Source organism: Diabrotica virgifera, chromosome 3 (genome assembly GCF_917563875.1).
Source record: "Diabrotica virgifera virgifera chromosome 3, PGI_DIABVI_V3a".
NCBI lineage: Eukaryota > Metazoa > Arthropoda > Insecta > Coleoptera > Chrysomelidae > Diabrotica > Diabrotica virgifera.
The window spans coordinates 259,910,837-259,926,175 of record NC_065445.1 but is presented as its reverse complement, the minus strand read 5'-3'; the positions used below and the strand labels follow the sequence as shown (position 1 = coordinate 259,926,175).

Here is a 15,339-nt window from a genome sequence, read left to right as displayed (position 1 = left end):
TCGTCCTCTCTCTCTTCTTTCAGGAGGTATCCATTCCAGTACTACTCTTCTAGACGATCCGTACTCTGGCATTCTTTTAACATGTCCGAACCAGATTAATTGTTTTCTCTCTATGTCATCATTGATATTTCGCTCCATTTTCATTTCGTTTCTTATTTGTTCATTTCTAACTCTCCCCAGTTTCGATCTACCGCAGCTTCGTCTCAGATAATCCATTTCTGTCGTCATAAGTTTGTTTATATTAGCTTTGGTGAGGTACCATACTTTCGAACCGTAAAGTGTAATACTTTGGACTATACTTCCGTAAATGTATTTTTTGGTTTCTCGTCGAATTGTCTTTTGTCAGAGAAGAGAATTTAAGGCACGGGTCGCTGCTCTGCCCTTATTTATTCTTTCCCTGATTTCATCTTCGCAAAAATAATAATTTTTGCAATTTGATTAAAAAAACAATAGTAAGAAGCATCATGACATATGCCGCAGAAATTTGGGTCATAAACAAAAAAACCCAAAAAAGCATTCTGGCAACCGAAATGGAATACTGGAGAAGATGCTGTGGTCTCACCAGAAGAGACAGAATAACCAATGAGGAGATAAGGAGAAGAATGCAAGTGGAAAAAGATGCCCTGCAATATATAGACGAGAGAAAACTAAAATGGTACGGCCACGTACGCAGAGCAGAAAACACTTGGATAATTAAGGTTGCAGAATGGAGCCCAAGAGGAACGAGAAGAAGAGGACGACCTAGAAGATCTTGAAAAAATGAAGTCGACGAAGCCATGTCTAAGAAACGATTGGAAGACGGAGACTGGGAAGATCGAAAAAAAAAAAAAAAAAATCCCTTCCTGGCTGACGGAAGGGAAACGGCATTAGCTGTAGACAACCCTTTATATATATATATATATATATATATATATATATATATATATATATATATATATATATACATTAATACTAAAAAAAATGGTTAAAAAAAATTTGGACCATTTTTCGCGTGGGCAACTTCTTGAAACTTATTCTGGGGTGTCTAACAAATGTGATTATGCAAAAAAATCTCATGGGACTTTTTTTCCAACGATCCCGCCGTTTTCGTCTTGTCTATATGGCTAATAATGTATTTATTTGTTCTGTCTTCTTATTTTGGTGCTTATTATTTTCGAAAATTGGCGATCATTCTGGCTATAATTATTTTATTAATTGATACTTTAAATAAATTTATTGTTGTTGTGAAGAACCATTTCCTCAGGTTCTTTAACCACGATATTCTTCTTCTCCCAATTTCTGGCTTTTATATTTAGTAATCTGTATTTAGTGCCGTTTCTCATTATGTGTCCGAGATATTCTAACTTTTCCCTTTGAATTGTATACACCACCTCTCTTTCTTTCCTCATTCTTTGTAGTATGGTTGTTGGTTACCTTGTCCGTCATGATATCCTTAGGATTCGCCTGCATATCCACATCTCAAAGGTTTCAAGATTTTTCTCCAACGCTTCAGTGAGTGTTCAGGATTCAACTTCGTAGTATAATATTGAGAAGGTATAACACCGTAGGATCTTACGTTTATCTCCAAATTAAGGTTGTGGCTTTTGAAAAGTTTAGCCGTGACCGTTGTAGCTTTGTAACCAAAGAAAATATTCCACCTGTTATCAATCTGGTGGTACGGAGGCGATATTTATTGTCGTTTTCTGCGCTACTTCGGTTGATAACTTAGTTTGTTTTTCGGTAGATGGCCCTAGTTCATACGTGACATTTCTTTCTTTGCAATTCGGGAAGGCCCAAGCTATGGTAAATGGTTAAAGCGGAGAGAAGAGGATATGGGTTTACTGATGAGGGGAAAAAGATCTCCGAAACCGGTATAGACTCTTCCTGCACTCTCCTCTTTAACCAGAGTATTATGCAACTGCTGCATTTTCGTTTTGCAAAGAAATTGAGAATGTTTATACATTTTTAGCCGTGTTGTTGAATGCCCTCCTAACCTTCTCTATTCTACATTTTACTTCTTGTAAGTAATCTCATTGTTCGTTTACTATTGTTCCAAGATAGTTACACTATTTTAATCGATCCACTGACGTATTCTTGATCAGCAGTTGGACGTCTCTAATTTTATTTTTGCTGATAACCACAAATTTAGTTACTTCATTCACTTTGTATATTATTTGCTGTAAACTGTTCAAACTGTCTGCAAAAATAACGTTGTCGTCTGCATAATGGATGTTATTTAAGTGTTCTCCATTTAAGAGATGTTCGGAATTTTCCAAGGCTTCAATAAAATATTTCCTCTGAATATAGGTTAAATAATATAGGTAAAATATCTTTGTTTAAGGCCTTACAGAATCTGGATCGCTTCCGTCGGTTCATCTCCAAGATTTGTTCTTATTGTGGCTGATTGATTCCAGTATAAATTTTGTATTTTTTATCGTTCTCGAGAATTTTATTATTTGCGTTCTTGTTTCATTCTGTTTCATGAATTGTAGCATTTCGATTTATTATTTCCTTTTTTAAATTATTAAAATTTCCTCTTGTGATTTTGCTTCTTTTTTAATTTTAAACATTGTTTTTTAATTTTAGTATCATCCCAGATTTTAATTTTAATATCATTCCAGATCATTCCTTCAGGGGATCGCTCTTATTCGAAATTATGTGATGAAATCATTTCTATTAATTAATTATCTGTATTATTTATATTTCTCATGAATTCTTATATAATAAGCATTTTTTTATTTAATTATTTTACTGAAAACACATGACATTATATAAGTTAAGTTAACTGACAATGCTATATTCAAAACATAATAATTGTTAAAGAAGTGCTGATAATTTTTTTAATGTCCGACTGGTATATTATTTGAAAAATGGTGACATGATTTCGAAGCCAGTTAAATATTATGATATAACGCCCAAGGGCGTTATTTTAAAAAGTTGGCGTTGAATTTAAATAACTAGTTAAATACTGTCAAGCTGACAATAAAAACCTAAGTAAAACTATGGTTACCACAATTACTTTACGACTATTGTTTCTAAATGTACTTATTTTAACACTAATTAATTCAAAATTCGCTCAAATTTTTTGCATATAAAGAATAATTTAGTCGGATATTAAATGTTGAAGGCACCACGGGTATTATAGATAATAACTCTTTCGGTCAACGTATATATACCTCAAGCGTTATTATCCTTATAATACCCTTGGTACCTTAATAACTATAATGAGCACATAAATATTTACTTATAAGTGATTACATGAATAATTATTATGCTTAAGTGTAATTATCAAAATTGTACATCGAATTATAAAAATTCAGGATAAAATACACATTAGTGAAGTCCACAAATTCACTGTTTTTTTGGTACTGAATACTAACATTATTAATTAAAAAAAAGCAACTCAAATTTGATATTATTTGAATAGAAGACAAAAATAAAGATATGTGCCTTGCCCATGAAATATGGAATCGAGAACAATAAGTTTCAATTTGTCACAAATTTATTCATTAGAATGTATTCAGATACTCTAAATTAAGAAAAATACATTGAACATTCTAATACGGCTTCATAAACAAGGAAGACAATATGCTTAATTTAAATGAAAGAAGCGAGCGATTGGTGTAATTTTATCTTGAAAACAACTTCATAATTATGAACAATTTTTACAAACTTCATAAGATTTTCAGAAGATGCCTGTCAGGTAAAATGGGGGCTTAAAATCAGACACATTTTTAATATATTTTATAAAAGATACAAAAGTTGGAAATCCACTAGTGAGTTGGAAATGGTTTATACTACTTTTAAAGCTTACAGTATAGCTTTTTCTACATTCGTTAGTGCAGTCACTGAAGGTGGATAGGAGCTATTACCTCCGATTTCGTTGAACCTCCATCGATTTGCATGAAAATTGGTGAGTGGTTAGAGGATATCTCAAGGAACAAAGGTGACATGGTGCCAACTTGCGCTTTTACCCTGAGGGTGGATGCCACCCCTCCTCTGGGGTGAAAATTATTTTATTAAAAATAACCCCACAATTCGATAGAGGGACAAATTATAAGCAAAATTTGTTTTATAAAGTTATTAAAATAAATCAAAACTTTTTGAGTTATTAAAGATCAAAGATTTTAATTTTTCGAGAGAAAGATGCATGTTTTTAACCGATTTTTCATAAATAACTCAAAAACTATAAGTTTCTACAAAAAAGTTATTATTATCAAAATTGAGGCTAATAAAAAACAAAATAAACTCCTTACTAGAATAACCTTTTAGTGTTAACTAAAAGTGAGTTATAGGTAATTGAATGTATATTTCTTTCGTCGAGTACCCAAATCTAAGTATTCAAGCTTAAATACCGGGAAAATGATGCATTATATAACATAAATTTATTAAACATTTGTCAAAGTCCATAGAAATATTTATCAAATAAGCCCTCCAACAAGTTGATAGCATTAAAATTTATGCACCAAAATGTTTCAAAATTTATCTTTTAAAAAATTTTCCAAAAAATGTTATTGTTTTTTTTTGTAAATACCTCCGTTAATTTTTAAGTTATCAGGTTCACCTAAAAACTAGTTAAAATTTGATTCCAAGGGCTATTAAAAAACTTCGAAATTAGTCTTTAAAACCTCTTACTTTTTAAAAAATAAAATGTTAAATGGCCCCGGTTACATGGTTCTCGCAGCAAAATTGAAATTTTAGACGTTTCTATCTCGGTTATTTTTTACTCTATGGCAATAGTAAAATGGCTAAAGCATTTGGAATAGAAAAAACTAAAATTTAGTTATGTATCATTTTTTACGTATATTAACTATTTTTGGAGTTATTCTCAAAAGAAAATGAAAAGTACGATAATTTTAAAAATTCTGATTATTTTAAATTATAGTTTTTTTTTTCAAAAATATGCCTTCTAAATCGGTCAAAATTGTTGAAACCATTAACTATGTTAACCTAAAGAGATTTTTGTGAGGATTACTACAAATCTTAATTTTTTGGGAATGGTGTATGTTTTATTTTTCACTTTTTCCTATAAAAATCGAAAGGGTTCTCTTATTTTCATCATAACTTGCTTAATTTTGATGCCATTAACTTCTACTGGAGCTCATTTGACAGGTATTCTTAAGTACTTTGACAAGTGCTTAACAAGTATATTCTATAAAATGCATCGTTTTCCCGTTATGTAAGCTTGAATACTTAGATTTGAGTACTCGTCGAAAAAATTAACATTCAAATACCCGTAACTCACTTTGAAATAACATTAGTTTAGTTCTTTAAGTAGGGAGTGTATTACATTTTTTATTATATTTAATTTTGGTAATAATAGCTTTTTTTACAAAAGCTTATAGTTTTTGAGTAATACGTGAAAAACAGCTTTAAAACATGCATTTAAAAAAAAATAAAATCTTTGATATTTAATAACTCAAAAAGTATTGATTTATGTTAATAACTTTATATAACAAATTTTGCTTAGAAGTTGCCCCTCTATCGATTTCTCGTATTATTTTTAATAAAAAAATTTTCAACCATGAGAAGGGGTGGCATCCACCCCCAGGGTAAAAGCGCAAGTTAGCATCATGTCACCTTTGTTCCTTGAAATATCTTCTAACGACTCACCAATTTTCATGAAAATCGATTAAGGTTCAACGAAATCGGAGGTGAAAACCTTCAGTGACTCCACTACGTAGCTTTCAAAGCTTCTTGGTGTAGTACCAAAACTAGTTCCACATCATGTTAGAGTTCAAGCTGCCTTGGTAGCGAATTTACATTAATTTAATGTTGCGTATGAAGCAGGAAATTATTTATCTTCTCCTTTAGGTGTTCATCTATGTCCTGTACTCTTCTTACTAAGCTTTTGAGGTCTAGTCCTGTCCAATCTTTGATGTTGCGCAGGTTTTTAGCCCCTAATGGGCCCTAATTTAACCCCTGAATATAAAGTAACGGCTATGTAGAAATAGTTAAAGTAGATCATTATTGATTTTATTTATAAGTACTTATTGAACAAACACTGTTGTATATTATAAAAAATATGCTGTAGTTTTAATTCAAGACGTTTTATTATGAATTTATTTAACTAAGAACCAAAATGCACATCATTTTAACAACTAACATATTTAGTATCACACGTAGCCGTTTATTTGTGGTCTGCCAGAACCACGCTCTCCATTTATTTTTTCTTTCATTATTAGTTGAAGAAAATTTTTATTTTTCGTGTCTGAATATATTATGGCATGGCCAAGATAAGAAGTTTTCCGTCATTTGATAACTTCTAAAATTTCTCTATCTCTATTCGTACGTCTTAAAACTTCTTTATTTCTAACATGGTCAGTCTATGGCATTTTTAGAGTGTGGCAGAATATCCATATCTCTAAAGTTTTCCGAACGTCGCGCGTCGTAACGAGCTTATTGTCAGCGTTCAAGCTTTCATATCATGTGCCTGCTAAGATACTGTGTATATAAAGTTAATTTTATTATCCGACATCGTAGTATGTATTTTCAAGGCCTCGGTTGGTGAGGTATAAATAAATTGCTTTATTTTTTAGAAGTGCGTTTATAATATGTTTTGAGTATTCTTTTTCGTGATTACCATTGTTTTTGTTTTCATTGCAGTGCTTTCAAATTGATCATCCAGAGCTCGTAAAAATATCTCTTTTGTCATCACCATCCATGGGATTAAAACACTACAAAAGAACTTCGAGCATCCCAAGTCTATTACGCCAGCAGTTCTATTCATTGCCAACTTTTGCCAGTTTGCTGCGCCTATTTTTCTATTAAACTTTCTATTACATCATCCTTTCATATGAGTTTTGACCTACCCCTACTTCTACTTCATACAGATTGTGATATAAGGATTCTTCTAGGAGGGTTGTTCTTCTGTGTTCTTGCTAGCTGTCTTGCCCATCTTGGTTTTCCTATTTTTATAAGAGATACTACGTCTTTACCACCAAATATATGTTTATATCTGTGATATACCTCGTAGTTGTACCTCCTCCTCCAGACACCATTTTCACAGATGTATGTGTATGTATGTATCGGTTTTAGAACGTCTTTCGACGTTGTCCGATGCCTAACTTCCACGTCCTTCTATCATCCCATTGGCCACCTCTAAGATCCCTCGTACTCATTGATTTGGTTACCCCTTATTTCCATGTCTTTTTGGGTCTTCCTCGTTTTTTGCGGTTTTGTGGTACCCACTCCAAGATCTTTTGGGCAATCTTGTGTCTTACATTCTTTGAACATGACCATACCAAATCAACTGTTTCCTCTCAATGTCTGTTGTTAAGTAACCATCTATTCCAATTCGTCGTCTTACTTCCTCATTTCAAACTCTTTCCCTACGGGATATACCTAACGATCTTCTAAACACCTCCATTTCTACAGCTTCTAATTTTTTCCTGTTGTTCTCGGTTATTCTCCAAGTTTCTGCTACGTAAAATAGGCTGCTTTTAATAAGTCTTTCACAGATGCCACCGAATATTCCTCTCAGGAACCATTGCTAGGATTATCCTTTGCTTGATTTCCTCCGTCGCGACGTTCTCCTTGGTACTCAGGAAGCATAAGTATGTGAATTTGTCCACCACTTCAAAGGTAGAGTTATAAACCGTGAATTGGTGACCCATGTTTCTGGCTCTATTGTTGGGTGTTGATGCCACTATCTTAGTTTTCTGCTTATTTACTTGCAGGCCCATATTTTGAGGTATCTGAGAAGGTGGTATACATTTCTTCTAGTTTGCTTTTTGTGCGGGCAACTAGGTCCACATTATCTGCATACGCAAAAATTTGGGATGATTTAATAAAAATATTTGTTCTGTTGTCTATTCGGGCATCTCTGATCGCCTTTTTCAGAGCTATGCAGCCCAACATGCGTTTCAAACGCCTGTGATTGTTCGTCCTGTATTTTGACTTTGCAAACCACTTTGCGCATTGTAGGCTTTTAACCAAGTATATCAGTTTATCGAGGATGTGGAATTTATCCATTGCTTCATGCAATTTATTTCTTAGGACACTATCATATGCCGATTTACAATCTACGAAAAGGTGGTATGTGTCGATATTGAATTCATTGGTTTTTTCTAGTATTTACCTTAGCACAAAGATCTGGTTTGTTGTTAATCGGCCAGAACTAAAACCACTTTGATATTCGCCAAGAAGCTCCCCTGAATATATGCACTTAGGCGACCATATAAGACACTCGAAAATATTTTGTATGCTTTATTATTTGTCTGCCTTTTTTGTAGCGGGCAAATGATTTCAACACACCACTCTTCCGGGATTTGTTCCTTATTCCAGGCTCTCATTACCATTTTATATTATATTTTATTAGTCAGAGTAGTACATCCACGTTTAATAATTTCCTTGGGCATACCTTCACTTCCTGGAGATTTATTATTTTTAAGTATTTTATTGCATCCTGCACTTTTAAGTTGTCCAATATCAAACATTCATTCTTCATATCCGATATTGAACAGTTAATTTTTATAACCCCGTACATCACACGAGCTAATTTGTTATCGTATTTAAACATGTGCGGAATATTTAATTTGTTTAATTGTAGCAATTTATAAACAACATTTTGGCAATTGACATTAAATTAGCTGACTAAGTATAAACTTTTTTTCTCTCGTGTGACCCAATTCATATTGCCAACAAGAAATAATACATTTTAGAATCATTCTCAAGAATCACTTCAACCAGACCAGAGGTGCCTTTAACTTCACTCACTACATTCAATATGTAGCAAAGAGTCTTCAACTAAATCGCGTACAAGTCACAAGTCAGTACTCAAAGTTCTCCCGGGGTAACTACCCTTAGTGTCGGTCTTATAAATAAAATCTCGCATTACTAGTTGGTGTTTTTATTATCTGAAGAGCAGCCTCCACTGAGCCTAGAATTATACAAAGTACAAGTTGAATAATAATGGCGAGAGTATACAACCTTGTCGAATCCTCTTTTGATTTTATGGTTTCGGTTAGATTGTAAAGATACAGAATTTTTTAAATATATAAAGTACGTTTTAAGAAAACGGTAAAAGTTAAGCTATAAGGGTTTCCAAGTGCCTCAATACTTTAGCTAAAATCTAGAACTATGGTAATTCACACGAAAAGACATAAAAAACTAATACTCGTAATTTTCTTTACAGGGTTAAATATACATTCTAAAGTTCTATTAAGAGACTTACTTACCAGTACGAATAAGTTTAAAGCTAACTGCATTGTGGGACTTCAAATGTTCGTTGTAAGACGGATGTATAAGGTCCTTCAGTGGAGATTCATTTCCCGCCATCTTGGCCAGGTCTTTCTCTAGCGTCGATGCTTTCTTCGACGTTACAGCTCCTCGCACGTTCTGGAAGAACTGTTTCTTCTTTGCCGGCGACTTTTCTATGAAAAAAATTATTATTTGTAACTGATATTGATTTGTGTTAGTGTCAATTTATGCGCTTAAAACACTCTTAGAGCGCTCGCAAACACAGCCACTAGTGGTCGCCACCGACTTCAAGTAGCGGGAACCGGCCACCGCCATAGCTTGTCGCTCGAAAACTACCGTGAACGCAGGTGTGCGCCGAGTCCATTTAAAATACATAGAAACCTCAGTAAGCAGCGTGTGGCAGCCACCGGTGGCGACCACAAGTGGTTGTGTTTGCGAGCGCCCTTACTCGAGATACATGTTTTAATGACACGCCCGAATTAAATCGAGGAAATCATTTATTAAATGAAAATAGCAAGCAAACCTATCAAGCTCTTTGTAAGCGATGTGAGTATTGTGTTAATTTTGTGTTAATTTCAGGGTAATTTTGATATAATTTATAAAAAAATCATTTATAAAAGGTATATTTATTAAAAAGAACCATTTTGAGCTACAACACAGAACGTTTTCGCTATGAAAATTTCATCTTCAATGCTGCGTACAAGGTATATAATATACATAGTTAAATATGTAGACTAAAGATGAATACTCTTTCACTGGTATAAAATTGTTATAACATTAGGTATATTATTGTAGATAATATTATATGATGTTTGAACTTTAATGTGATCTACATCATGGCAACATAGGACTTCCATCTCTGGGGTAGCAGGCCCAGTGAAAACCTAGGAACATACCTTTCTGAACGTACTCCGTTCCTAGCAACTAGGAATTCTATCTTAGTAAATAATAACCTGTAAAGATTTTTAAATGCTCATTTGTAGGGCTTATTTTTTTTGTACTTAACACACTTTAAGCAGGAACTGAACTTGTAGATTTCATTCCATTCCAGACCATGGTGATATAGTAACGGGTCCACCAGTCTATTGTTACATTTTATCTAAATTCCGTTTTTTTACTAAATTTAATAAACACACTCCGTATATAAGTTTAGTTTTGTCTATCACATTTTTTAAATTGACTTTAAAATAGGGATGGCGGTTTTTGACAAAACACTGGTTTTCGGTTATACAGTTTTTTTTGCTTACGGTTTAACCTGGCGGTTATAACCTGCCAAAAAACCGGTTTTTGGAAAAACCGGTTTTCGGTTTTTTTAATCCAATAAGTTACAAAGTTACATTTACAATACACTTTAGTTTGCGATACTCCATTCGACTCGATATCAATATGATCAAAATTAGTACTATCGAAAGAACATGTATTACTTTTAACACGTTTGTATATTTGTAGAATATGTACATCTTAACTCATTTAATACTGCCTGTATGAGTGTATCGTTTTGAAAACCTAGGAAAATTCTTGGAGATTCGTATTCCTAATCACTAATTCGATGTTCATAGTCAGAGCATTATTTTTGATAATCAGAAAAAGTAATTCACGCACTTTTAATGTCAAGAGTTAAGTGTGAAAAATAGATGATGTTTGCGTCTAACTCAACCAGAATACTTCTTATGTAAATATTATGATTACAAATACCTTTTCAAGGAAATATTATAATAAAACTTAATAATTGTTTCCGTCTGATGTGAGATTGCACTTTCAGTTTGCTTCTGTATTTTATAAAATAAAATAAAATAAAATTTGAATTATGGTTTTGTTTGGAATAATTACTTGAGAATAATAATTATGATTGGGATCCAAAATAATACCTTGCCTAATCCTAATCACCGTAAAAACCTAATAACCGGTTTTTACTTTAAAATACAAAAACCGGTTATAACCGGGACAAAAAAACAACCGGTAAAACCGGTTATTGCGAAGTAAAAAACCGGTTTTAGGTTTAAACTGGTAGGTTTTTCCCATCCCTACTTTAAAGTCCTTTAGTCAAACGCACTGCTTAATCGCTTTTAAAAAATTTGCCGACTAATAGGTCAAGTATAGCTCTGTTTGTTCCGACTTCTCAATAATTCTAAAATTTCAGTAAAATTCGGAAACATTGGGAAATATTTTGCCCATGCAATTTCTTCTATGTAAAAAAGGCACACGTTTTCAATTCTATTTCTTTTCCATTTTGCATCAAGGTGTTAAAGACTATTCTACGTGTCTTCAAGCCTCCTTACAGTAAGATTATGTTCGGTATCTAGTTTATTCTAATTCAGGTTTCTCTTAACATGGTGGTATTTTCGTATAATCTGCATTTTTGAGCAGTGAGTTTCTCCATTATTTATTTCAGATTTCTTGCTAGAGCAAATGGCTGGACTAAGAAGGAAATGAGTACATAGTAAATATTGATACCTAACAGATTGCAATAAATTAAGGAACTCTGGGGGTAGCTTCCATTGTGTCATTTTTTCTCTCTGTCAAATATATTGCTTATTGTTATATTGATAACAAATTGCAATGAATAAAGGAAGTTAAAAAAATATCTACAAGAGAAATTCAGAGAAGAGAATTTCGCGAAAATGATTAAACTGTTAAAACTCAGAAATAGACATTTTATGCGCAATTTCTAGTAACATTTTGAAGTAGGAGAGCCCAAGCGGGGCTTTTTGCAGTTACTCGAGCGCGTCAGATTAATACATGGGGAGAAAAAACCTTGTACCCTGAAAATGCACCTCTACCATATATTGGCTCTCAATGTAGGGGAGTTCGTTAAGGGGGGGGGGCGAAAAAAATATATCCTTAGGAAAATTCGAAATCGTCAGATTAAGATAAGGTAAGTTAAGTACATGCAAAACAGTGTATATTTCAAAAATCTGACGATTTGAGCGGGGCGTAAGGAAATGGGTGAGTCCCAAAGTTTCAAAAGAAAAAAGCAAATATTTCGCGAAATGAATGACAGATCGGAAAATTAAAAAATAAGTGCTCAATATTTTTCAAAAATCTATCGAATGATACCGAGCACGACTTCGCACGGAGAGGGGTGGGGGGTAAATTTAAAATTTTAAATACTATCCCGCGATATTTCGCGAAATGAACATCAGATCGAGAAACTGAAAAATACACGTATTCAATATTTTTAAAAAATCTATCGAATGGCACCAAACACGACCTCCCACGGAGGTGGGGTGGAAGGTTGCTTTAAAATCTTAAATGGGAGCTTTCATTTTTTATTGCAGATTTGGATTCCTTACGTAAAAATAAGTAACTTTTATTCGAGACATTTTTTCGAATTATGGATAGATGGTGCTATAATCTAAAAAAACGATTGTTGGAAATGGAAAATTAAATTAAAAATGAAAAGTCCCCACTAAAATGGAAAACTTTACCTAACTTTTTTTGGTTTTAGGACCTACTCTTCGCAACCCAATAGGTCCCCATAACGCTCGAGTGGCTGCACATTTAGCATACTTTGCTTCCCTACTATAGGTATTACATGAGATTCACGCTCTGATTATAATTTCACTGACATTTCCACAAATAGATATACTTTCCAGAATATTTCGAAGACTTAGCGGTCAAACGTACATTTCAAAAAGAGTCTTATAAACTCTCAAGTATTTACTTGTCTTGTCAAATCATCTATACCACCGTGGGATGTTGTTTTTTTTATTGCGGCGAACGATATAATCTTTTTTATTTTCCTGACAGCGGTTAAACAACTCGAAACATACGCTGCCTACACGATTAGTTCATTTCACTCAATTTCCGAATCATTGCTCTGGATGTTTTCTAGCTGTCAATGTGGATTTTATAAGGGTGAAGGAATTAAATTGAATTTTTTTTGCAAAATAAATTTGACGCCGATTTTTTGTATTTACGAAAAACGAGTTTTTGGTTGAACAGTTTCCAACCGAATTACAGATAACGCAAAATAAAGCTGGTTTTTTAGGGATGATACTCCATTTGTACATTGACGATAAAATAGAAAAACTAAATTGCCTGTATTCCTTTTTGAAGATATTCTTCTTTAGCGGCGAATCGATTAAGGGTAAAATTTGATTGATCCCCGCGCATGCGCACACCGACATTATGGTATTAGTGGTTATACGGGCTCTGATTGGGTGTTGAAATTTTGAAATGATCTGTCAATAATTGTTCAATATGGAGATAATCGGTAAACAAAAATATTGTATAGTATTAGTTTTTATTGATGTGTGGACAGCAATAAAATCAAATTTATAATTATAGTGACTTTTTAAATAGTTTTGAAAAGCCGCAGGTACGTAATTCTAAATGTTTTAGTTGGAAATACCTAATAGTTTCAATACCTATCTATTTGGAAAATGTAAACAAAATAATGTAGTTACCTATTAGTAGGCAATGCTTTAATTTACATAATCTGATTACGAACAAACTTTCTACAAATCTTCATCTCATATGTTGTTTTCTTACACCATATTTTGTTTTATTTTATTTCGACAAAAATCAAACTAATAATTTTATTAAATTCATATAAATTTATCGTGTACACGTTTAGTTTGTGTATATTCCCACATGACGTACACGCGAATGTGGTTTTGTTTGAAATGACGTCAGCTTTCGTACGGCGCGGTAGACGTGAAGTTGGTTCGAGCCCCAAGCAAATTATTATTTTTTTATTTTTTTTTATAGATTTTATGATTGTAAGTGTATTATTATATAATTTTTGAAGATATTCTTCTTTTTTGAAAGTGGTAGATAAGAAAGTTAGTTTGATTTTTAAATAAAATAAGTACAAATAACCTTTTAAGTATATTTACTTCGTTTAAATTACCTATTATATAATAGAAGAATATCTTCTTACGCGCGTACAAAGTACACACACATTCTTTTTTTTTACATGAATTGCATTTTATTAGGATGATTCTTGTCATAGAACTGCCAAATAGTGTACATAAACAAATCTCTGTAACTGGTTTTTTTGTTTTTTTTTCTCGGTCTTTTTTAATGTTACACATAACTATTTTATGAACATTTCTTCTTCTGATTCTTCCTATTTATAAGCATTTCTGTTTATTTATAAGCGTATTGATACCTCTATGGCAGCTTGTCACTCCATCTTTTGCGCGGTCGGTCCATACTTCTTTTTTCTACGAGCGTGCAAAAATGTCTACTTTCGTGCACGCATTTTAGATTAGAAAGTTTTACTTTTCCGCTCGCGTGTTACTTTTCCGCACGCGTTTTACTTTTCCGCACGTTTTTCCGCACGCGTGTTAATTTAGATATGTTAATATGGCCTTAAAGTAATTATAATACATGCAATAAACTAATATTTAGATATTATTTACTAATTTATTTCAAATATATCTTATTGTGTTCATGTTTTAATGAAGTTAACGCGAGAATTCGATGAAATAAAATAATTTTGACATAATATTCGAAAGTCAAATCAGTAGACAATAACAGTGGTTTTCAATCGTCGTCATGAAAACCAAGATCGTCGTCATGCTAACCAATTATGCTGAAACTTTGGTTTTAACAACCTTGTCAAAGAATTAATTTGTGTATGTATTTTTATATTAATTAAATTAATTGATTAAGATTTGGTAATTTTTTAAAGACTCGTAGAAAAAACATTGTTCCCAAAGCTTGCAGAAAGTCTCTTCTCCGCACTCGACTGCTTGCCGAACTCCCGCTTCGCGTCGTTCGGCAGACTGCAGTCGCCTGCAGAAAAGTATGACTTTCTGCACTTGTTAGGAAAATAACTATTTTCTACGAGCTTGCAAAAATGTCTACTTTCGCGCACGCGTTTTATTTTAGAAAGTTTTACTTTTCCGCGCTGCATTTAGATATTTTAATATGGCCTTAAAATAATTATAATACATGCAATAAACTAATATTTTGATAATAGGTTTGTTCTAGCATCAGTTTCACACGGTTTGAAACCATCAGCGAATAGTGGACCAGCGCGAGTAGAGGGGATAGCACTGGTGACTGTATTATGTTCTCTCACTGACCAACTCTTTGCTGACGGTTTCTGACTAGTTTGACTGTTTGTTAGAACAAAGCTATTATTTACTATTTTATTTCAAATGTATCTTATTGTGTCCCTGTTTTAATGAAATTAACGCGACAATT

General features: G+C 32.9%; 1 protein-coding gene across 7 annotated transcripts in view; it reads right to left on the bottom strand.

Annotated features, from left to right (window-relative positions):
- The window catches only part of LOC114324758 (uncharacterized), a 1,163,158-nt gene that overhangs the window by 965,268 nt on the left and 182,551 nt on the right, over nt 1–15,339 (bottom strand). For all 7 annotated transcript variants that reach the window (XM_050646138.1, XM_050646134.1, XM_028272597.2 and 4 more), the window contains one exon: nt 9,159–9,353. In XM_050646138.1, coding sequence (XP_050502095.1) covers nt 9,159–9,353 — 195 coding nt within the window. The remainder of the gene's footprint in view (nt 1–9,158; nt 9,354–15,339) is intronic.